At 52.0% G+C, this 21,413-nt stretch overlaps 12 protein-coding genes and 1 non-coding gene across 13 annotated transcripts; 9 read left to right on the top strand and 4 right to left on the bottom strand.

Moving 5' to 3' along the window:
- Positions 1-68: 68 nt before the first annotated feature.
- On the bottom strand, positions 69-1,765 carry SNOG_05402 (hypothetical protein; the record flags this gene model as incomplete). The annotated part of the gene is made up of 2 exons (XM_001795756.1): positions 69-265; positions 322-1,765. 2 exons carry the CDS (start codon positions 1,763-1,765, stop codon positions 69-71), a joined length of 1,641 nt encoding a protein of 546 aa, XP_001795808.1.
- Positions 1,766-2,133: 368 nt separating this feature from the next.
- SNOG_05401 (hypothetical protein) lies at positions 2,134-2,967 on the top strand (the record flags this gene model as incomplete). Its single annotated transcript, XM_001795755.1, has 1 exon — positions 2,134-2,967. One exon carries the CDS (start codon positions 2,134-2,136, stop codon positions 2,965-2,967), a length of 834 nt encoding a protein of 277 aa, XP_001795807.1.
- A 252-nt stretch (positions 2,968-3,219) lies between these two features.
- Positions 3,220-4,042, top strand: SNOG_05400 (hypothetical protein; the record flags this gene model as incomplete). Its single annotated transcript, XM_001795754.1, has 3 exons — positions 3,220-3,263; positions 3,313-3,430; positions 3,503-4,042. 3 exons carry the CDS (start codon positions 3,220-3,222, stop codon positions 4,040-4,042), a joined length of 702 nt encoding a protein of 233 aa, XP_001795806.1.
- A 313-nt stretch (positions 4,043-4,355) lies between these two features.
- SNOG_05399 (hypothetical protein) lies at positions 4,356-4,623 on the top strand (the record flags this gene model as incomplete). The annotated part of the gene is made up of 2 exons (XM_001795753.1): positions 4,356-4,399; positions 4,452-4,623. 2 exons carry the CDS (start codon positions 4,356-4,358, stop codon positions 4,621-4,623), a joined length of 216 nt encoding a protein of 71 aa, XP_001795805.1.
- Positions 4,624-4,861: 238 nt separating this feature from the next.
- On the top strand, positions 4,862-5,371 carry SNOG_05398 (hypothetical protein; the record flags this gene model as incomplete). Its single annotated transcript, XM_001795752.1, has 2 exons — positions 4,862-5,147; positions 5,313-5,371. The coding sequence occupies 2 exons, from the start codon at positions 4,862-4,864 to the stop codon at positions 5,369-5,371; spliced, it is 345 nt and encodes a 114-aa protein (XP_001795804.1).
- On the bottom strand, positions 5,298-6,260 carry SNOG_05397 (hypothetical protein; the record flags this gene model as incomplete). Its single annotated transcript, XM_001795751.1, has 4 exons — positions 5,298-5,545; positions 5,601-5,745; positions 5,800-5,877; positions 5,931-6,260. 4 exons carry the CDS (start codon positions 6,258-6,260, stop codon positions 5,499-5,501), a joined length of 600 nt encoding a protein of 199 aa, XP_001795803.1. The 3' UTR covers positions 5,298-5,498.
- Positions 6,261-7,265: 1,005 nt separating this feature from the next.
- Positions 7,266-8,128, top strand: SNOG_05396 (hypothetical protein; the record flags this gene model as incomplete). The annotated part of the gene is made up of 4 exons (XM_001795750.1): positions 7,266-7,299; positions 7,451-7,659; positions 7,697-7,882; positions 7,931-8,128. 4 exons carry the CDS (start codon positions 7,266-7,268, stop codon positions 8,126-8,128), a joined length of 627 nt encoding a protein of 208 aa, XP_001795802.1.
- A 129-nt stretch (positions 8,129-8,257) lies between these two features.
- SNOG_20057 (hypothetical protein) lies at positions 8,258-8,854 on the bottom strand (the record flags this gene model as incomplete). Its single annotated transcript, XM_001795749.1, has 3 exons — positions 8,258-8,546; positions 8,592-8,718; positions 8,776-8,854. 3 exons carry the CDS (start codon positions 8,852-8,854, stop codon positions 8,264-8,266), a joined length of 489 nt encoding a protein of 162 aa, XP_001795801.1. The 3' UTR covers positions 8,258-8,263.
- Positions 8,855-8,945: 91 nt separating this feature from the next.
- On the top strand, positions 8,946-10,047 carry SNOG_05395 (hypothetical protein; the record flags this gene model as incomplete). The annotated part of the gene is made up of 2 exons (XM_001795748.1): positions 8,946-9,062; positions 9,280-10,047. 2 exons carry the CDS (start codon positions 8,946-8,948, stop codon positions 10,045-10,047), a joined length of 885 nt encoding a protein of 294 aa, XP_001795800.1.
- Positions 10,048-12,775: 2,728 nt separating this feature from the next.
- Positions 12,776-16,289, top strand: SNOG_05394 (hypothetical protein; the record flags this gene model as incomplete). Its single annotated transcript, XM_001795747.1, has 5 exons — positions 12,776-13,327; positions 13,509-15,020; positions 15,672-15,703; positions 15,739-15,869; positions 15,922-16,289. 5 exons carry the CDS (start codon positions 12,776-12,778, stop codon positions 16,287-16,289), a joined length of 2,595 nt encoding a protein of 864 aa, XP_001795799.1.
- A 1,123-nt stretch (positions 16,290-17,412) lies between these two features.
- Positions 17,413-17,869, bottom strand: SNOG_05393 (hypothetical protein; the record flags this gene model as incomplete). Its single annotated transcript, XM_001795746.1, has 2 exons — positions 17,413-17,641; positions 17,724-17,869. The coding sequence occupies 2 exons, from the start codon at positions 17,867-17,869 to the stop codon at positions 17,413-17,415; spliced, it is 375 nt and encodes a 124-aa protein (XP_001795798.1).
- An 824-nt stretch (positions 17,870-18,693) lies between these two features.
- Positions 18,694-18,806, top strand: SNOG_16674. Its single transcript has 2 exons — positions 18,694-18,731; positions 18,763-18,806. It is a non-coding gene; the product is annotated as a tRNA-Leu (tRNA).
- A 704-nt stretch (positions 18,807-19,510) lies between these two features.
- On the top strand, positions 19,511-19,810 carry SNOG_05392 (hypothetical protein; the record flags this gene model as incomplete). The annotated part of the gene is made up of 1 exon (XM_001795745.1): positions 19,511-19,810. One exon carries the CDS (start codon positions 19,511-19,513, stop codon positions 19,808-19,810), a length of 300 nt encoding a protein of 99 aa, XP_001795797.1.
- Positions 19,811-21,413: the final 1,603 nt, after the last annotated feature.

Genomic DNA, 21,413 nt, shown 5'->3' with positions numbered 1-21,413 from the left:
ATGCTATCAGTGGTATCATAACGCTAACACAAGCTCTTCCAAAGCGCCCGAGAAACAAATAGACGCGATCATTTCTTTGCGCGTGCAACCTGCAAGGCAACCAGCTTATCCATGTTAGTGAGCCACTTCTCCGCAAAGCCGAGATCAGTAAAGCGCTCGGCAGACGTGCGCGCTCGCTTGCGCATGGCTATAGTCTCTTGCGGCGACAATGAGAGTGCTTTTTGGAAGCCATCGGCATACTCTTGTGCTGTAGTGGCGTGGAAACCTGTTGGATGTTAGCATCAGATGTACGCTTTCATTTGGCAGAATACTTGTACGCACCTGTAGGCTTGCCGTCCACGTCGATCACAATGTCCAGCTTCGGGCCGCCGGAGTTGTTGACCACCGATATCAGACCAGCGGCCTGGTATTCAACAACACCAATACCGAAGTGCTCATTCCACATGCCATTGACGCCGACGCTCGCCTTGCCCATCCATTCCAGCATGAGGGGCCATGGTGCGTCGCAAATGAATTCAACGTTCTCGTCGATCTTGAGCTCGTGGGCTAACAGCCTCAAGTTGTACACTCGTTTCGCATCGTCGTGGGAGCCTCGTACAGAACCAATTAGAACAAGCTTCGGTGTCTGACCAGGGTAGGCGGTGAGCTTCGGGTTGGAGTGAACGAATTGGGCAAATGCTTCAAGAATAAGCTGGTGGTTCTTCTCAGGTCGGAATTGGGCGATGTAGAGGAGGGCTGGTCCACGATGTTTTTCGCTGGCTTCTGAGACTTCGACGGCCTTCGTCACGTCTTCGACTGCAACTGGTGGGAACACAACATTAATGTCCTTGTTCACAAGCGCACTCCGCTGTTCTCGATACGATCCCCAGAGTGACTGGATGTGACTCTGTGTCCATGTCGAATTCGTCATGACGACGTCGATAGTACTGCCAACCTTGCTGTACAACCTTGCAAAGAGCTGCCAGTACTTCTTCTTGGCCAGACCACGGTATCCATCTCCTGTGCCTGCGTTCACACCCTGCCCTCCTACTTGTAGCGAGTCCAACATGTCGGTGGATATGGTCGGGTAGTGGACGTATGCGCCAGTCGGTACGTCTGGGAAGAACCAGGATGAGAGTGCAAGCGAGAAAGCATATCCCATGGTGTCGATGAAGACATCAGGCACGAGGAGCGAAAATGCATCATAAGCAAGGACTACCGAGCCCAGGGATTGTCCCAACAGTGTGAAGCGCGGCCACGTGCTTGCAAGCACCCAATGACGAGTAGTGAGGTAGAGGAAGTGGACGGTCGGCGGATGGAGGCGGATGTTGAAGCGGTCCTTGACACGTTTGAGAATGGCGTTCTTGTCGACATCGTGGTCGCCTGTGTATACGACAATTGTCGCTTCCGGCCAGCGCTTTTGTGTGGCTCGGATTGCAGCCCATAGCACTCGTTCTCCGCCTCCTCCGGCGTTACAGAAGGGGTGGAAGAAGCCGACTATGCCATCCCACTCTGCATCTGCTCTGGCTCCATTGGCAGCAGTACCAAGTGGTGAAGGCACTATGTTTTCCCAGTCGTCATCTTCACTGCCCTTCGCCTTGTGCTCTGCCTCGAAAGCCTTGGTCTCTGCGGCGACACGATCCAGCAGCAGCCCTCGTCGCGTGCGGGACGAGTGACGCAGGCGACGACCCACTAGTTCGGCGAGCAGGTGCAGGGTCTTCGGAAGAAAGACGACGGAGATAAGGGCCGGGATCAGAAGCGAGAGGAAGACGGCGAGAAGCGCCATGGCGAGCGCCTAGCTTGAGTTATCGTGACAGAGAGAAGACGCTGGAAATAAAAGTCACCAGAGGTCCACGTAGCTTGACGTCTGGCAGGTGGGATGGTGCCTGCCCGCGGCCCGACAGCGTGGGCCTGGCGTGTGCTCAAGCTTCTTTCCGCCGGAAGTCCGATGATGCTGGCGAGAAAGTGCAACACCACAAACATTATCGCGACATGTTGTCTTCGGGGCTGCTACGGCGGTCAACGTGCCAATTGGCTTCTATGCGGCTTGCTAGACCTTCTCTACCAAGATGTCGCCCTGCACCCCGCGCCTTCCACGCATCAGCCCCGCGACAAGACCCTTTGCTTGATGCTGTCCTGTACCTGCCCCACGAGATGATCAATCTGATTCACACAAGCGTGCCCTGGTATGCTGCGATACCGCTCACCGCCTTCATCACACGAGCCGCGCTAGTCACAACCTTCGGCGCATGGGCACGATCGCTCATGGCACGCTACATCGGCCTACAACCACTGCGCCAAGCATTAGCTTTCCAGAAGCGAGACGAGATTCTGAAGACAGCCAGCTTCCGCACACCCAAGGAGGCGTCGCTTGCAGTCAAAAAGGAAGTCAACGAGGTGACGGCCAAGCTGGACAAGAGGTGGAACGTCACATTGAAGGGTCAGCTTGGCTGGACAATTGGACAAATACCCATATTCTTTGCCATGGCCGAGACTATCCGGCAGAAGTGCGCTGCACGAGAGGGTCTCATGGGACTAGGCTTCTCTGCCTTCAGGGGCGAGGATGCCCAGGCTGCTGTCGGTGAAGTCGCAGTCAACACGAGCAAGTGGTTCGAACCATCGCTCGCAACAGAGGGCATGTTGTGGTTCCCAGACCTCCTAATTCCTGACCCAACCGGCGTCTTACCGTTCGTCGTCTCAGGACTCATGTTTACGAACATCTACATCACGAAGAACACTGTCGAGAACGGCGCCTCATGGCCCCTCGCCATTCGAAGAACGCTCCTCGCAGTTTCCTTGCTCGTTGGACCTCTCTGCCAGAATATGCCGGCCGCGTTAATGCTCTACTGGGCCTCTAGTACAACATCTGTCATGATATGGAATGCCTGGCTCGATTGGAGGTACCCAGCTCCAAGAGGTTTTACTGCCTGCAAAAGGCCGCTCCAAATGCCGCCCAGGTTTACGCCAATAAGAGCACGGAGAGTGTAATCTTTCCCAGCCTCAACTTAGCTGGTCTGCACCGTCTTCGACTTACCTGCCTGGAAGAGACCCATATATGTTCAATACAGGCGCGCACTCACTGCTCAACGAGCTGGTGCCTCTCACTTGGGTAAGTCTGTTTCGTATCTCACCTTGTTGCCTTTGCTGGGAGACGATACCTGGCTTGCACTTCTCCCCCATCCGCTTGCCTCGATCTGTGTATCTCGCACGCCCCTCTGCAATCTTCGACGTCCAGTCAACATGACACAACGACCTCCCAACAGACTTTATACTTCGAAACAACGGTACTTTTCTCACCTGCACACAGTGTGCCTATACTCACATATGTTATAGGACCGCAACTGTCGAATTTGATATGCTCTGTAATGACATCCACGAGACCTTCGACGTTCTGCATCTCCTGCTCGAGGCATACGTACCTAGCCTAGCAAGCCTCTTCCGCTTTCCAGGCGTAAGGTCGGTCAGGCTCAACGACGTTACACCCGAAAGCTTTGAGATCTTCATCGGATGACTACGCTTTGAGCACTTCGCTGGCGTAAGCAATTCGTTGTGCCCAGGCATCAAGCCTGAACAACCCTCCGACTTAATTTGGCCGGATGATGGCAGCTGCGCCTACTATTACGGCGAGGAACCGCTGATTTGGGACAATGCTTCAAACTTTTCCGACTATACCGAGGCAGCCATCAACATGTTACCTTTGCCAACAGATACGAAATACCTCGTCCGTCAGGGCGCCATCGATCGTCTGGTCTGGTATAAGAACTGGATGTTCATCAATCACGTCGAAGAGTCTGACTATTACCATGATCACATCAGCACCACAGCCATCGAAACACTCTATCGCAACACAAAGCCTGGCGATCTGTTGAGAGAGCTTCTGAGCGAGGGCTACCATGATTACGGTGACCAGCGCGATGCGGCACTCAGACAACTGCCTAAGGACTTACTCGTCGACATCTTACGTAAGGCATGGGACAAGAAGTGCGAGAGTTACGGTCCGTGGAGGAACCCCTGCAAGTACCACGGACATCCAGGACCAGTCGTGCCGCATTGCGCACACTGAGGATCTTGATGGAATTGGCACCCTAGATGGGGTGTTGGATTCGTCTAGCGGGCAAGGGAAGAGGCAACTTTCCATACGAGATGTAGTGCATGCTTTACATCCTAGATGCAGTACGTTCGAGAAGCTCAAGCACATGCTGACAGTTCCTGTACCGGAATTAAAACCTCAAGACTTTACCATTTACTCTCACTGTGCGTTTGCCATTCACCGTGACTTTGAGCTTAGGCCCGACAACACCTGTTCAAGACCTCAAATCCTGACACCTCGACTCTGCCTCACTCCACCACCACGTCTCGGACGGCTACCGCAAGCGATGGGCGACGCGAATATGCTAGACAGGCACGGCCACAGCAAAATGTAAGCAACACAACCACAACCCGCAAAGAGGCAGCCGACTAATCGTCATCAGCGTCAAAAGCGAGGTCTACGACCCCTTCGGTGGCTTTTCGCGCAAAATTCCCATCAACCTCAGCCTCCTCGAAGTGTACGCGCCAGGCTTCGCAAAACTGTTTCAGTATCCCGGCGTTCTCGGCATCAAGCTGAACATCTTTCCTTCCGTCATCGACGCGTTTGTACACTAGTTGCGGCGCGAGTACGAAGAAGACTCGTCTAAAAGCCACCTGGAAGAAATTGATTGGGAAAAGATGGGAGTCCCTGACTCATTGTGCAATCACCTTTTCTTAGCAAATCGGGGCCTAAAGTGTACTTTTGGGTGCCAACAGGCTCATGTTTGTATCAGGTTGTTCCTGGTTGCGAACATCTATGGGATGAGCGACGTAGCTTTCAACGCCCTGACACGCTTGGTGTACTGCTTCGTCGATGGCGTGGGCGATGAGCGGCGGGACGTGGCATTCATGGACCCAGACTTGGTTCACCGTGTTGACAACACAAACGGCCGCCAACTCTACGATCCGAGAGGTTTTGGTGACAGGCTTCTGCAAGGAAAAATACCAATTCCACACGAGACTAGAAGACGGCTTTCCAGCTCGCTTCCTTGTGGACATTATCGAGAGGATCTTGAAGAAAGAAAAAGGGAACGGGGACTTCTCGCTGCAACCAGCTGATCGGTTCCACGCACATGAGACCGAAAAGGAGAAGAAGCGATGTGAGGAACACATCCACTGGCAGAGTCGGGCTCGAGAAGGTGTACGCCTCCCGGGTAGTCAAGGGGTCCCAAGACGCAAGCATGCATGTTCACTTTCGGCCCGAACAACGATCCATAGATAGCCAGATTCACGTTGCATGAGACACACACTTTGCACTTTTCGAGTTTCCATTGAACCTGCCGTCCTATACACATCTCAAGACGCCGTCATTGTATTCTCCTAGATGATCCGTATGCATGTCGTATCACGGAAAGGTCGTGAACGTTCTGCCCAGCAGGGGGAGTATGCCGCTGATTCCTTTTGGACACCCCGAGTAAGGCAAATGTGGAAGAAGATGCGAAAGAAAGCGCTTAGTCGAAGAGACCGAAGCCCATGTCGTCGTCTGACTCCTCCTTCTCTGCGTGGTGCGTTAGTGTACGTTCTTCGCGTGGCTGTGAATTGGGTCAACGTACCCTCCTCCTTCTTCTCCTCTTCCGCTGGTGCGTCGGCACCGCCAGCAGCAGCACCTCCGGCACCACCGGCAGCGGGGGCAGAGGCAGCGCCGCCGCCTGAGCCGACGTTCAGGAGCAGGTCCTTGACATCCTTGCCCTCAAGAGCCTATTTCCATATCAGAAACCGTGTCTCGCATGCAATTCACTCTGTCGTGCGCACCTTGGCGAACAGAGTTGTCCAGATGGGCTCGACTTCCTCGATCTTTGCGGCCTTGATCAGCGATTGGAGCTTGTCGGCCTGCAGTTTGTTAGTATAAGCAAGTGCACGCAGCCGCGCTCGAGTAATCGTACAGTGATGTCGACACCGTCATCGGCGAGGATGAGAGCAGCGTAGGAGGTTGCGAGCTCAGAGGTAGACATTGTGACGTTGGTCGTGACGATTGTCGTGTGTGTTTGACGGAGAGTTTCGCAATGTAGAATGTGTGAGGTCCGCGATCCGAATATTGCAGTCGCACTTTCTCGTAAGCGACGCGCTAAGCTCTGCGTGGTAAGGTGGCGGCTCGTGCGCAGGGCTGCCAGTGCCCCTCCTGGGCGATAGCGATAGGCCGACCTGTGACGTCCGACTTCCCCGCTATACGCTCTTGGCTGCAGCAGCCATTGCCGGCAAAGTCGCAAGCTCATAGTCCTTCGAGCCCCTTCAGACAACTTTAACTTCGCTCAACGACTTGACTAGAGGTCGACGATCAATTGCTGCAGCCTAATATGACAGACTCGCCTCTACCACGGATACCGCTGGACCCGAAGGAGCAGCCGATACTGGACAAGCTGCAATCGATACGGACCGAGCTGGAATTGTTGAAGCGCGACCGTTCGACATATGTCAAGAGTCAAGATGTCCTGAACTTGTATGATCAGGTCATCGAGCAAGTCATTATCCTGAACGAGATCCGAGAAACGAAACGGCTGGAGCAGAACAAGGGTTCGTCGCCACAACTACTTGACCTATTATTTTGCACGCCGCTAACTTGTTACAGTCGACTATATGCTTGATGACTGTTTCCAACTCATTTCACTGGCATATTTGACGGTCGGAAAGAATCACGAGCCACCAGCAGTGTGAGTATGCTGTGCTTCGGCTTACTGTGTTTTCACTGACATTCTGGTGCAGATATTCTTACATATCAACGATCAAGGTGATTTCATTCAGATCTTATTCCAGTCAGATTCTAATCCGATATAGCGCTTACTGGATCACCTTAAAGAGGCTACGTTTTACTCGCCAAAGGACCTCGAGGCTCTTTCTAAGAATCTTGTCGATTGTCGTCAGTATGTCGAGAGAGGTCGTGACAAGCATGTTCCACACCTTCTCACGCTCCTCGATGCTCGCATCAAGGTGTGCGAAGAGATATTGGCAGATCTCGAACTCAACCTCTCGCAATTGACCCCGGAGCTCATACCACTTTGGGACAAGCTGGTATCCTTGCTGCGGTCCTTGGCCGGCTGCAACGCAAGATCGAAGGTTTGTACCACACTGTTTTGTCCACTCACTTGTTAACAAAATCACAGTTCCCTAACGATGAAGTGGATGAGTATCAAAAAGAACTTTTCAAGGTTCAAGAAGCGCTTAAAGAACATGGTATCCTCGCATATGAGGCTACTGGCACTACAGAGGAAAAACTAGCCGAGATGGTCGACAAGATGCAGATTGCCGCCGCGAATCCTGAGCCTGCACCAGCGGCAAAGGATCTTCTCGGAACGCTTTTGCGACGAAATCTCCTTTGGGTGACTCTAATCAAACAGAAGTATGTTGGCCCAAATTGCCAAAAGGATATATAGCTTACACATGGACAGGCAAGGTCGGATAGCGCCAGCATTTCAAGACACATACGACAAACTCCTTGCCATCAGGAACAAGCTCGAGAAACTCACGCTCACACAAGCCTGGTCTTTACGTGAGACAGATCTTTGGGACTACCAACGTCAACTTGATCGCATTGATGAGTCGCGAGTCGACGGCAACTTCTTCGATGCTCTCGGAAGACCTGCAGAGATCTACGAGCAAAGAGTGAGCTGCGCTGACGTTATGTGCTTTTGCAAAACGGCTAACAGATCCGCAGACACTACTCTATCTTCTGCGGAAGAGCTATGCGCTTGTCTATCAACTTCTTATGACCTCGGAACCGGTCTCAGAGGCCCTGCTCCCAATCTACAACCAGTTGACAACTCTACGGAAATGCTTGCTGGATGTAAAGAAACTTGGTGGCGTTTCATCGCCACGAGAGCTCTATCCGTACAGCATGAAGGTACGCAATATGAACCCTGATGCGGTTCCTCTATTCACATTACTACAGTTGAACTCGATCGACAACATGCGAAAAGATGGCAAGTTTATGGTTGGTAACGAAATTCCTGACGGCCAAGGGCGCGTGACGCAACTGCTCGAGGAGTGCTTCGATCTTGCGTACGAGCTGCGGAACGATGCCGAAGAGGACAGCTCTGCCGAAGCGACTCCCCAGAGTGAGACACCCAACGAACCGTTGGCGGCATAATTTTGAACTAGAGCACATGAACCCGGAGTTGGCGTTGTGATTCAATGACTGGACGTCAGCGGATCGTGTACGGTTAGTTGCTTTGCTTTCTGGCCGCATTGCCTTCCGACTTGTAAATTGTACCACATCATTTTTCTAATCGAACTGTATTTGATTGAGCTGCTCAAGTTCTGTCTCCGGGGGAAGTAGCACTGGAGCATCTGCGTCCTTGAAAGTGAGATGGCTTCCGTATGATATGCAAAGCTCCTCGCCGGCGTGTATATCCCTCCAAGCTCGATAAGTAATAACGAGCCGCTCGGTATCGCGTTCCCACACGACATTCTGGTCTTGTGTCGAGTGATTGAACATAGAACCAAGTCCAAAAACGACGGCCTGAGCCGACTTCTTATCGCTATTGGGGACGGCACAAGGCCAGTTGCTGTCTATGTCAGCAGTACACTTTTGAGAGAATACAACTACTCACTAGGTATAGTGGTACAACGAAGTCTTCTCTATGTGTTCCTTGTTCTCTTCTAAGCCAAGCAACAACACTGGGCAGATATCTAATATTGCCTTTGCTGGTATATCTTTTGTTGCGAAGACGCCACGACCTATCTATGCTCAGCTGGATCGCTCTGGGAAATTGGATATGGTCACCAATGTTCAACCTTTCGGAGTATCAAGCCGAATTTCCATATCTGGACACCGCTGAAGCGAAATTCTCGGTTCTTCTATTATGACACCCATGTTCGTGTTTGCGTGAACGAGAATAACTCTAAGGCTGTTTTCACTTTTCCTGCCGGCGCAGTTGCCCGATGAAATTTGAGCACAGACCACGATGAAGCGTGGGGTGGACTGGAGCTCCGTCATCTCTCGCACGCTCACCACTCCCGCAGCCATGGCTCACCAGCGCAATCAGCCCTCTATGGGCGACTCGCTCAAGACACCGCATTCGGTGAGCTTAAAAGTCTTGCGGTACGTCATATCTCTGCCATGGCTATCTTCTTGTCGTTGAGCAACTTGCTATGAGTGGCTTCGAGTTGCGTCTGCGAGCTTCGCAAAGGCTACCGAAGCTGCTTGAGTCAGGTTGAGCAGCGCCAGTTCAGAGGTTCACCAAAGCACATAAATGCTGATTGATCTCCAGGCTATCCCGACCATCGCTTGCAACACAGCACCCACTGCCCAACTCGCAAGATCTAGGCATCTCGCCAAAGGCGTCGCTAGCCTACCCTTCGCAAGACGACTCGAACAGCAGATTCCTCCTTAGTCCTGTGCTCAACCTACCTGAGGCTTTCGGCAGTGCTTATGTGGGCGAGACATTCTCGTGCACGCTGTGCGCAAACAACGAGCTCGATGCTGCAGACACCACCAGAGCGGTCAGTGGTGTGAGGATACAAGGAGATATGCAGACGCCCTCGAACCCCGCGGGTTCGCCTCTGGATCTGACAGGGTCGCTCGAAGATGGCGAAGACGCTGTATCACCTGGGCCGGGCGAATCGCTGCAGCGCATTCTGAGGTTCGAGCTGAAGGAGGATGGCAATCACGTTCTGGCTGTCACAGTCACATACACAGAAACAGCATTGGGCGAAGGCAAAGCGGCAAGTGGACGCGTGCGAACGTTCCGCAAGCTGTACCAGTTTGTTGCGCAACAACTGCTCAGTGTCAGAACAAAGGCCGGCGAGTTGACCCAGCCGAACGGCCCATCCAAATATCTGCTCGAGGCACAGCTTGAGAACATGGGCGAGGCTGCGGTCTGCCTAGAGGTGCGTGATTTGTTCCCATATCCTTGGACCCCACAATGTGTTTACCCGCACCCGTGCCGTCTGTCGTACAGTTCATCAATCTGTAACCGAGATCATGCACGGCTACCATTCCTTGGAGTATTATCTGCACTAGTTACATTGCGAATCTCGTTCCATGTAATATCAACAGCGCGATAATTGCCAACACTCCCGAGGTTTACGATTTCGGATGGTGGAACCTAAGCTAACACTATACAGGCGGTAAATGTTAATCCGAAACCTTCGCTCAGATCTACGTCCCTCAATTGGGATGCACATCCACCAGGTACAGGTTATCATAATGCGCCGATACTAAGTCCTCGCGATGTGGTCCAGGTGGCCTTTATCTTGGAACACGAAACTGGCGTCGAGCAATCAGATATGGAGGAACCCGGACCAGAGCCAGATAACAAAAGGCTTCTTGGACAGCTGGCGATCCAATGGCGCGGCGCATTAGGAGATCGAGGTTCCTTAAGCACCGGCTGGCTCACGTGCAGACGTTGAGAGCATAACAACTTGGCAAGAGCCGCGATACTAGACTACAGGCTTTGGTACAGCCAGTCAGGTCCCGTACCTGAATTATGGTAGTCAAACACAGGCACGATCGACTTGTTGTCGGGCTTTTCTGACTCGACATTGTAATTCGCGCGGACTTGTTTCCGAACATCTCCCCACGCTCATCCTCGGATGCACCTGCCTTCAAAGTATCACCTTGGGCATGCAGCCCCAGCCGAGAAAGTATCTAGGTAGTAGGCGTCATGCTGCTCTACAATGCTCGATGCTCGATCCGACATCGCGCATGCCTTCAGTGAAGCATGGCCATGGGCATGACTGTGTCGGCTTCTCAACTGCGACATCTTTCCAGTCCAACTCATGCTGGATCTGTTGTCAAACAAGGTTTCGAAATTGTCAGCAGCCGGCCACAAAGTGGGGTCGATTGAGATGGTTGATCGACAGGAACCAACGATCGTGGAGTAAGTCTACACCTAGACTGGGGACAACCCTCAATCACCTCACCGGGATTCACCGCGTCATACACCAGAGCGCAGTCACATGCCTATGAAGATTCACTGGCACCCAACTACCAAAAAATTCGGCCTCAATCTTCAGCACATGCATCTTGAACTCGGTGAGACTGCGAATCCGACGGCAAGGGTACCCCACATGCAAAAGTGGGTCTGGCGACGACCGAGCGACATGGGGCCTCATCTTCACTAATCTTATGAACCGGTTAAGGGTCTGCTCGCGATCGCCAGCGAGGCTTCATTTTACAACGGGGCAGTGTCGGTTGCTCAGGGTCTAAGGAGGCAAACATGGCCGAGGATAATCTGCGCTGACGAGAGACATGGCTAGAGGAAGTAGTAGGAACCGCAGATCACACTCGGTATGCTCGGGGCAATATGCAGTTGGAAGAAATACTTCCGCGCATACACGGGATCGCGATAAGTATTGCGGATTTGGTGCTGATGCAGACGATTGTACGAACAAGTGGTCTCAGCAATGCAAATTTGAACAAGATCGCCCCATTAATGACATTGCGGGCTCGTTTATACGGTATGCATGCACTAGCCCCAGCGTCTAATGTGGAAGGATGTTGCCGGGCTGCAGGTACACATGGCTTGGATGCAAGCATGGCGTCCGAGGATGAATGCTGTGTCTATGCAAAGGATCGTATGACCGAATCTCCTTCTTCAAGGAGACGTATTACCGTGGCGATGTGCAGAGTCCGCAACGACGGCTTCTTCCTGCAATAAGTCCATCGAATATGACCAGGATGCACGATGCATATGCACAGCATAGGTGTGTAGGATAGGATGTATGTAGGATCATCCCGCCACACACCTGCGGTGAGAGGCATGTTGAGAGTGCCAGCTGCGTGTCGGGTCTCTCTTGGTACTGCGCGGTGCCACCCCTATTTCTGTGCCGATGCGATGCGATACACATGTCCGTTGTGCATGCGCTTTCCAGCTGAAACCTCACTCTCCCATGTCTCCCGCACTGAACGCTCGCTATATATAAATTGGACACACACCACGACAACCATGTTATTGTCAACGGGTCCCTATTAGGCTGACACAGGCCGCACCCCTGAATCGACGCCCCAATCGAGCATAGGCACTTCCACAATTGCCGCGATTGTTTCCCAAGGCCAGGGTCCGCGTACAGGGGTGCGGCAGCACGGCCTTATGCGTCCTGCGTAGGGACGCGAAACAATGAGACGATCAATATCAATTTGGCAACGCGTTCGAAGGCAGCCAGGGCGACGCATAGAGGCGCAGAACCAGGAACCTTTTGTTTCTCCTGCAGTCTGCAGGCGCGTCGTTGGCTGGCACGCAGCAGGTCTGGCCGGTCACCGAGTGCTAGTTGCGGGACGTCTTGTGCGCTAGCCTCAAGCGCCTCTGCGTCTTATCGCAAGCGGGAGACGAGAGGTCAATCTGGCTTAGCAGTGCCAGAGCCCGTCCAGGGCCGTCCTTTTGAATGGTCTGTGAGCCGCTGCTGCACCGCTGGAATATCGGCTACCCACCACATCTCCACGCCCTCACGTCCTCTCTTCCACGACGCCATCGTCCATAGAAACAATTTACGACTTCACTTTTTAGTACTGCTCTCGCTTCCGGCCAAGCTCCCCCGTTCGTTTGTTCGTTTCGTACACAGGCGGCGCCCGTGCAACATTTCTGCCACCGTCGCACAACGGAAGCCCTTCCCGTGCATAACCTGACGCCCTGCACTCCGACACACAACACCGTTGGACCGTAGAGAAGGCGCCCAATTGCCAATGACCTGAGCCGCAACCCACTCGAGCCCTATCACACCGTGACTGCGCATCCGACGCTCTTTAACAGCCATTACTCTTTTTTTTTTGGATATCCTATGACCTAGCATCACCATGGCACCCGCTCCTACTGCCGAGGGCACTGCGCCGCTCGCCGACTATTTCTTCATCTCTGGCATTGAGTCGTCGCAGGTCTACGACGAGCGCGCACAGCAGAATGGCATCGGCTTAGTCACTTCCCCGCTCGCCGCCCCGCCAGTCGACGAGACCATTGAAGAAGATCGCGCCCTGGAGACGGACTCAAGCAGGCCCGCGTCACAGGAGGGTCTGCCCAATGGTGACAGTTGTAATAGGCGCTCTGCCGGACGTATGAGTGAGCACCGAAACTCAGTCGGAACGATTATTGGCCCGGACAGCAAGCACACCGCGAGTAACCGCAGCAGCACAACTATCAAGGGCGTGCAACTGCTTGGTTCTGGCCTGAGCGAGCAGGACTTTGAGAACGCGCTGCGCAAATTCGCCTCGGAGAGAGACAATTTTCTCGAGGAAATCCAATTTACCGCTGGTGTTGCGCAACAGAACCGCCCCACCTCCACCCGACCACGCCCGCGACCGCAGCGAGTGCAACATCCCGGTAACGAAGATGGCGGAAATCTCAGATCCGGAGTTGGAAGCATCAGGCGGCGGATATCGACCATGCAGAGCAGTCTTAAGCGACAGTCTTCAGGTGCCCGACAATGTACGTGGAAAATCGAGACTGTGTAACGACATGGCGCAGATCTGCACATGCATCTGCATCAAGCCACATTATGTTTTGTTCTTTTGACCCACAAGTACTGACATGCAGGCAGCCTCAATCCGAACATCAAAGCGAATGTCGGGATACAACTCAGTGATACCGGCGCCTCAGCCATTCACACCGGAGCCAAACATGCACCCTCTGCTGCGCCGCTATGAGCCGGTTCTCCTGGATCGCTATCCCCCGAAGAATATGGTAGAGGAGCTGAAAAAACGAAACCCTTTTCCCGACTACGTGCCTATGTTTGCTTTTCCCAACGACGTCAGCGTAGTCTCCTCGGACGAGCGACCAAAGACCCAATGGCATGGATTCGCAATGACCGGTGGTGACAGCTGCAAACTTTACGGAATTTGCGTTATCGTCTGGCTGCCCTTGAACTCAACAGCTGCTGAAGGATTGGAGCGCCAGTGCGAAGAATGGCGCAGGGTCCACATGAATCCAGAGGAGCGGGAATTGGCGAGCAGCTTGGGAGAGCGTCTTGCGCTCGAGCGTGCGAAGCTGTCTCAACTTCTTTCCCAACTGCCGGCCGTAGCTCCGGAGTCCGAAGAGCGCGAGAACCTGGAGGACCAGATCAGCGCGGTGGAAGAAAAGATTCAGCTCATGACAGACCTCCTCCGCCCGGTGAGGCACGGAGCTGCTTCCAAGATCGAAGGTCTGACTGATGGAGAAACCGGCCTTTGGATCCCACGTGCCTATGGCGTGATGGGCCGAGATGCCAGTCTGACACCCTTCTGGAAGGAATGGCTAAAAGCAGTTGTAGTCCCCATGACCAATGGTGCGATTCTGCGCGTCCCCGCAAGCTCACCCCGAATTGGTATGTGGCAGCCGTTGGAGCGATATGTGGTCAACCTCTGTGCGGAAGCTCTTAGTCCGATCACCTCCATTACACAGGTTGAATTAGCGGTTCGCGAGTTGCGAATGTATGCTCGCAAAGAAGCGCTCAACGAGATTCCTGGATCCCGCAACATCGACATCTACGCGCTTTTCCGCTGCCTATCGATTCCGAACATCGTCACACTCTTCGAATTTGTGCTTAGTGAGTCGAGGATCATTCTCCTCTCTTCACATACAGCAATGCTGCATCTTGCAAGTATGGCGATCGTCAACTTGCTGTATCCGTTCCAGTGGGCCGGTGTGTTCATACCGATTCTGCCCGCCCGTCTGGTCCAAACGATCGAAGCCCCTTGTCCATACATTGTTGGCATCGAGCGTCGATACGAGCCAACCGATTACCCCGAGGACGAATACGTGCTCATTGACCTAGACGCTAACTCAATTGTCTCGAATGGACCTCCGCCTCCAGCTCTGCCTCGCCAGCAGCGACGGAAACTGATGTCCCTTCTTCAACACTCTGCTCCGCACCACGCTCGGTACGGCGTACCAACTGGGCCTCCTCAATATGCAGTAGAAGCATACCCTTACGACACATTCTGTTCGGAGAACCCTAATGTGTTCTCTCACAAAGCGCATCCTTCCACAATTCAGACCTATGTTGGTCTTAACTCAACATCATTCGGCGCTGTTGGCGGACCGTCCAGCTCGAAGCCTTTGATCCATAATGCATTCTTACAGTCGAGTGCTTCCAGTCGCGGAAACGATAGACCAACGACTGCCACAACCATGAAGACCTACAATTCACCACCGTCGCCCAAGATATCGCCGGTTTCGACAGTCTTTCCTCCCATGCCAAGTACCCCAATTTCCCGCAGCGATTCTGGATATGCTTTGCAGGTTCAACAACTCCGAGAGAAGCGATCGGGTCATTTTGAAACTTCGTCCCGTCGGAGTTCTTCGTTTGGCATTTCAGATCGTGTACCCCCATTGCGAAGGCCCAGCCAGCCATTCCTCGGACACGCTCCTAGCGCCTCAACGTCCTCCTTGAGTCATGAATATCACGCTGGATCTTCCTATGCTCCATCAGTATATGCGCAGTCGACGTTGGCAGCATCGACGATTATGCCTGGCATGGCGATGCAGCCAGTCCGTAACACGGCAACTACGCAGTGGCAAGAAGGACATTGCCTGCAGTGGCGGCCCCATGAGGAAAAGGCAAGCTGTTCAATCTGCGAGGAGAAATCCGACGATGGCCTCTATCGTTGTACTGGCAAGTTGCACATTATCTTAGCTTAGCTCCTAGCTAACATACCACAGGTTGCACCACGTTTGCCCACGGTCGATGCGTCGATTCCATCTGCATAGTCTGTCCCACAGCTTTCCGACCAGATCAAGTCCGTGCCTCGTTTGTGCGATGTTTTGCCAGCCTGTTATACACGTACAGGCGCTTCATGGTTCCAGCGACCGGCGAGCGCAAGAAATCTGGGATGCATTATCAGTTCAAGATGGACGAGTTCATGAAGAGCCAACCGAGTGAAAACGTGCAGTATTTGGCCACTCTGCAACAGACGCAAGGTTTGTAACGCCACATTCCGCATGACCATGCTAGTTCACTAACCTCGCAAAGGCTTCAACGAATTTATCCACGAACGCGAGAGCAAGCGAGCAGATGACCCAATTGTCAAACTTTTCGACGAAGTCATTCTCGCAAAGCGCAACCGCGGCAAATCATCCTTCTTCTCCAGATCAAAAGCCGACTTCCTCTCTGACACGAGCGATCACCTCTGGCGCACCGCGTCCGCAACTCCACCTAACTCACGCTTCCCCGGCGACTATCGCTCCGTGATTAGCCGCATTCCTTCCAAGCTCGATCCCACACTCATGAAAGAGCCCCGCGTCATCCAAGGCGTGCCACGCATCCCCATGGCAAAAGCTCGCCGCAAGCCTATTCCCTCCATGCTTGGACCAAATGGCACTGGCCCTGCACCATTTTGATCTCCTACTCACGACGCCACCTTCACGACTGATCCGACACCATAACATCAACTTTACGCTCCTCTCTCTCTCTCACTCTCTTTCTCTCTTTGTTCCTGTCTTCTTCTTCTCGTCAAGCCTTGCATTTGTAACATACTAGCGAAGGAGTTTTGCGGCGCATCACACATCATCAAACACGCTGGATTGTCATTTCTGGAAAAAGTCAATCTGCGGGTGGGGGGGTTCAGGGTCCGTTATCTTGCATACCCGGATGGAATCAAGGGTCTGCGCTGGTTCTTTTCTTTCTTGCATAGGTCCTGGGAGGGTTGGGCAAGATTGGAATTGGCTCTTGGTCTGCATTCGGAAGATAAATTACATATATATACTTTGTAATGTGGGACTTTACACTTCTGCATTCACTCGTTTCCTTTGCTTTGTCGACTTTGTTGGAACTGCCCTAATACGCGGTATGAGATCTGAATCAGATTCGAGGTAGTAGTACCATTACTTTTCTCCCTGTATTCCTATTCTCCCCCATTGATTTTTTTTATTTTTATTTTTGGCAAGTCAAACATGACGTCGACATAAACACACCCACCATCCTGGACACGTTGCGCTCTCATGCACACAAATGACTCGCCATCCGGCATTCGGCGTCGGCGGTGTTTTGCCTCGTGTTTCGAGATGCTATTGCGCCGAATGCATGGCACCGACGCTTGTTCCTGACTAGGGCTCGGCTGGAAATAGATAAAATGTGGGGCGTAGGGAGAGAGGGGGGAGTCAGCTTGATGCTTGCTTGGTGATGCCGGCAGTTGCTTGTTTATTGACCGAGGGACGTGGTCGTTCGATTATGGTGTTGGCGTTTAGGTGGTTGGGGAGTATGTGCGTTTAGTCCGAGATGCAGCTGTCTTTGCATCACCGCTAGGCTGCTTGCTCGGCGCTGTGAAAGCATGCGCCGAACAGTGAAGTGTGCAGTGAGAAAGACATAGGCATGGTTGCTGCGAAGCTTGGAAGCGGTGAAGCTACGGGTGCGTAATGGGGTTCAGGTGATGGTTTGTAAGTCTGCTTTGAACTTGGGAGAAGGAGAGGATGGGATTGGGAGTCGTAGCCTTCATAGCTAATGTCATGTTTTGTAGCGATAGATTTAGCTACATCTTCTGATCTCCCAGCCGGCCATGCCACAGCTTCGTGCAGTGTGATTGATATTCCCCCCAAATGACTCGACATCATCATCGATGACTGGGTCGCTGTCGACGCCTATAGGCTCTGGAGCTGTGGCGAGTGCGAGCGCGATGAAGACGGGTGGAATGGTGCTGCGGGTATTGCGAAACGGATGGAGATTGGTGTTGTTGTAATGCTGCCGGGTTTGATGGCTTTAAATTTGTAGAAGAGAAGGGGAGAATGCATGGGGTGAGACTGCAGTGCCTGAAGAAAGGGACTATGCACTTCTCTCACCACGGATATGGAATCATGTTCAAAAGACTGGTGGGCCGCCTCTTTGGTAGCATAAAACGTAAGGTGCAGATGCTCGCCAGTGTAGTAGGCAACGTCACGTTGTAACCGAGAATCAAGTCAAAACACACGGTGTATAGCAACGACATTGGTTTTGGACAAGGAAATACAAATGTGGTCTAGGAAATAGGATTCAGTTACTTTATGTTATTTACCAATCTCGATTCCCTTCTTAAGCTTTGTCTGATCTAGGCAGAGGATACAAATGAGTTTTCCAAGAGGTTTATGGCTCTCGCACACCAAGCTGTACAATTCTGTTCAAGGTAACTACAGACTAAGTAGGAGACGAAAACTAGACCAGTGCATTAGTACTTCCATTTTCTACCATTGATTGTATAATTACCTTGTTATTATGTTGCATGTTCATTACAGTAGCAAGCTCATGTCTGCCTTGTATGCCAGCCTGGGAGACGAGGCATTTCAAGGCAGACTTACGCGCACACGTACGAATCAAAAGCTACAACTTCGCTTCGAGTCCTCCTTTGCACACAAAGTATGCCGCAAAATATCAAAATTGTGTCAAATCGAAAGGGGATGCAGTTGACCCTGAGTCTCAAGTCAAACATATGGGTCCCAAGGCTCGAAACAGACTTCATCTGCTGTGTGTAATATGCTTATATTCACACGATCAGACCTGGTATGTACCTTGGAACCGAATGTCGCCTGACTATTCGACGTTATCAGTCAAACTATTTGCTTGGGGTTCCGTGGTTGGCATTTTGTTGATAGTGTGAGCAACATGTGGGGCCGAATTCAACCAGGCAAAGTAGTGAAGATTCTGCTCGTTACCCCTCATCCGAGCCGCCCCGATGTGAGTCTACTCAACAACGCTTTGCTGCGTTACACGCCTGAACTCTACGATACTATAATGTAATCATATTGGATGTAATTTTCGATCTCCCATAAATCATCAGGCAAGATGGCCGAGCGGTCTAAGGCGCTAGCTTCAGGTTCAATACATCCTCACCGAGCGTGTAGAGCTTGCTAGTAGAGCAATCTGCGTGGGTTCGAATCCCACTCTTGTCATCATCATTTTGCGCTCGTTGGCGTTTTTTTTGGATATGTGGGTGTTGAGTTATGGCCTTCCGAAGATTTTGGTGCGAGACGGGTGATGACACATCATCTGATGTTGGTACAGCGACAGCGTGCCCCACACAGTCAACACTCATAGTCGTTTTCTTTTTGTCATTCCTTGAATAATACGTTCTCTTCGTCTGCTGCATTCTTTTCCTGTTCCGGCGCGCGAAAAGGAGTCTCAGCTCAGCCCGCACGCCACCCGGACACGACGTCCGCTAGCACCACCCCTGAAACAGTTCAACACATGTACGAACACTTCAAATCTCATGGCGCTTGCGGTCCTTTCTTTGAGCTAGAGAAGCTTAATTGGATAAGCTCAGCTCCAGGTCAGCCCAGCCATCGCTTGTCAAAGCTTACCTTCGCGCGACGGCGGTCTCGAGGACATCACTATTGGCTGCGCGAAGCTGCGATGCGGGTGTGGAGGCTGAGGCGCATGTGGTAGTCTATTGTTATTACGCGTGTTGTTAAGGAGACATGAGTGCGTTGGTACAAGAGCTAGGTAACTGCTCGTTCTGTTGCTGGTCGCTGTTGCTACTTTTCGAATTTGAAGTCTGTCTGTCGCTTTCTTCCGCATCACAGTCACTCGTTACCAAAATCTACTCGATCAATCTATCTCGTTTAATCTTCAGCCTCTACGTTCTTCGACTGCCAAAATGCGCTTCACCATCCTCCCCGTCCTAGCGCTTGCCGCCTCTGTCCTCGCCGCCCCAGCTCCGATCTCCGATTGCGAGTCTCTCAAGTCCCTCGCCATCCTCCCAGGTGGCAAACTCTTTTGCGCGACAAACCATCCCAACTCTGACGCTGTCGAAGCTCCTGTTGATGGCACACCCAAGAACAATGCAAAGCGCTTCCAGGAAGACAATGAAAGGATCATGAGGGTGTTGGGAGGAATGCCGGAACAGAGGCAGAAGGCTTTCTGTGCCTGCTATCCAGCGAAGCCTGCTTCTGATTAGAGGGGATTTTCTGAAGTTTAGACTGGATGGAAAGCAGATGGAGCTCGATCAAGAATATCTGCTGCTTGGAACGCATTGAGATGTGTTTGCTTCGAGCTTACAGCTCCTGCCAAGTTGGCACTGGAAAATTATAACCCACAAATGCTGCAAAGGGCTCAGTTCAAGCATACGAGCCAGTTTTCATCATCTAATCACCTCAAGCATTGCATACCACCTTTCCATTATTCAATTGCTGCCCTCAGTCACTTCTTCTTTTACTGCCGCCGCCGCTGCTCCTGCAGCATTTCCATTTTCTTAGCTCTTCCGTTACGAGTTCGTGACGCACTTGCTAACAGAGTCGCTTCCTATCAATCCGTCGCACATACTCTTCTCGGGTCAGGTATTGTGCAACCGAAGGCGCGTGAGTAAAATGGCGTGCCGATTCCAAAGTATTTTGTTGTCAACTCATTTCCAATTGTGCGTTTCGCGCAGGTGGCTGGTCTTCAATGAGGGATCACAAGCCTGTTCGCCCGCGCTCCAACGCAAGATTGGTACTGTGGTCCCTAGTCCGTGAGCTCGATGATAGATCCCGCAGACCATGGTTCTGCAGTTGCGGACAATGATCGCCTCCACGGAAATTATCCGTGGGCCTTGTTCCATGGAAAGATCTATTCTCGTCGGAGGTACGCACAACACGAAGGGAATTTCAGCATGTTTACTTGCCGCCCCCATGAAATCGCGATCTGTCGATGACTTTAGTACTGTGAAAAGATTCAGTCCTGCGATGCTTGTTGATGCATACATACAAATGGCTCCCAGATCTCCTATGGATGTTCTCGCAGTGATGGCTTTTCCATTGCACCTGCCGCAAATTTGGTCGAAGTTGGCGCTATCGTATCTTGTCCATAGTTAGCAGAGAAAAGTAGAAGCGACTATCGTCGAGTGTTGCTAGTATGGCTCAGCACAAACCTGCCCGAGATCGAACCAATTCCACTTCACACGCAGGAGACTTTCCAGAGATGTTGCCAATCAGGCTGCGACGCAGTTAATGTTTTTTAGAAGCGATTGGACCCTGCCGCTATTGTCAATACTTACCATGGTGCAATCTTAAGAATTTCTGATAGTGTACAATGGACAACGTGCCGACGGGTGTGCCTGTGTGTTTACAAGTCGCTTTGAGCTGCAATTGAAGCAAGTAAACAACACCGAAGATATACAGGTCAAACCAACCTTCCAAAGCCATTGAAGCGTCAATGCATGCCGTTGAGTGTAGCAAGAGGACCAATTGTTGCCATAAGAGGCTTCGCTAGCGCTCAAGATATACCAGCTACATCTTTAACCTGATTGTTCAAAATATCTCGGATTTCCAAGATACTGAAAACTCGTTGCGGAAAGTGGTAGAGTGGGTCTAGTAGGCTGAGTGGGGAAGGTTCTCGATGCATTGCCGATATATGCTCTTGCAGCCAAACTTTCGCTGAGGAAAACTCGTTCACCCGAGCATGCAAATGGCCACTATATGGTCTCCTGAAGCTATACGAAGCTATTTTGGTTTACTTCCGAGCATCAGGAAAGCTGCGAAGGTATCTAGGCTCTACCAAGCGAAAGCTGCAAGACTCAATGTTTG

The sequence above is a fragment of the Parastagonospora nodorum genome (assembly GCF_000146915.1).
Source record: "Parastagonospora nodorum SN15 chromosome Unknown scaffold_7, whole genome shotgun sequence".
Classification (NCBI taxonomy): Eukaryota; Fungi; Ascomycota; class Dothideomycetes; order Pleosporales; family Phaeosphaeriaceae; genus Parastagonospora; species Parastagonospora nodorum.
This window is presented reverse-complemented; position numbering and strand designations above follow the sequence as displayed.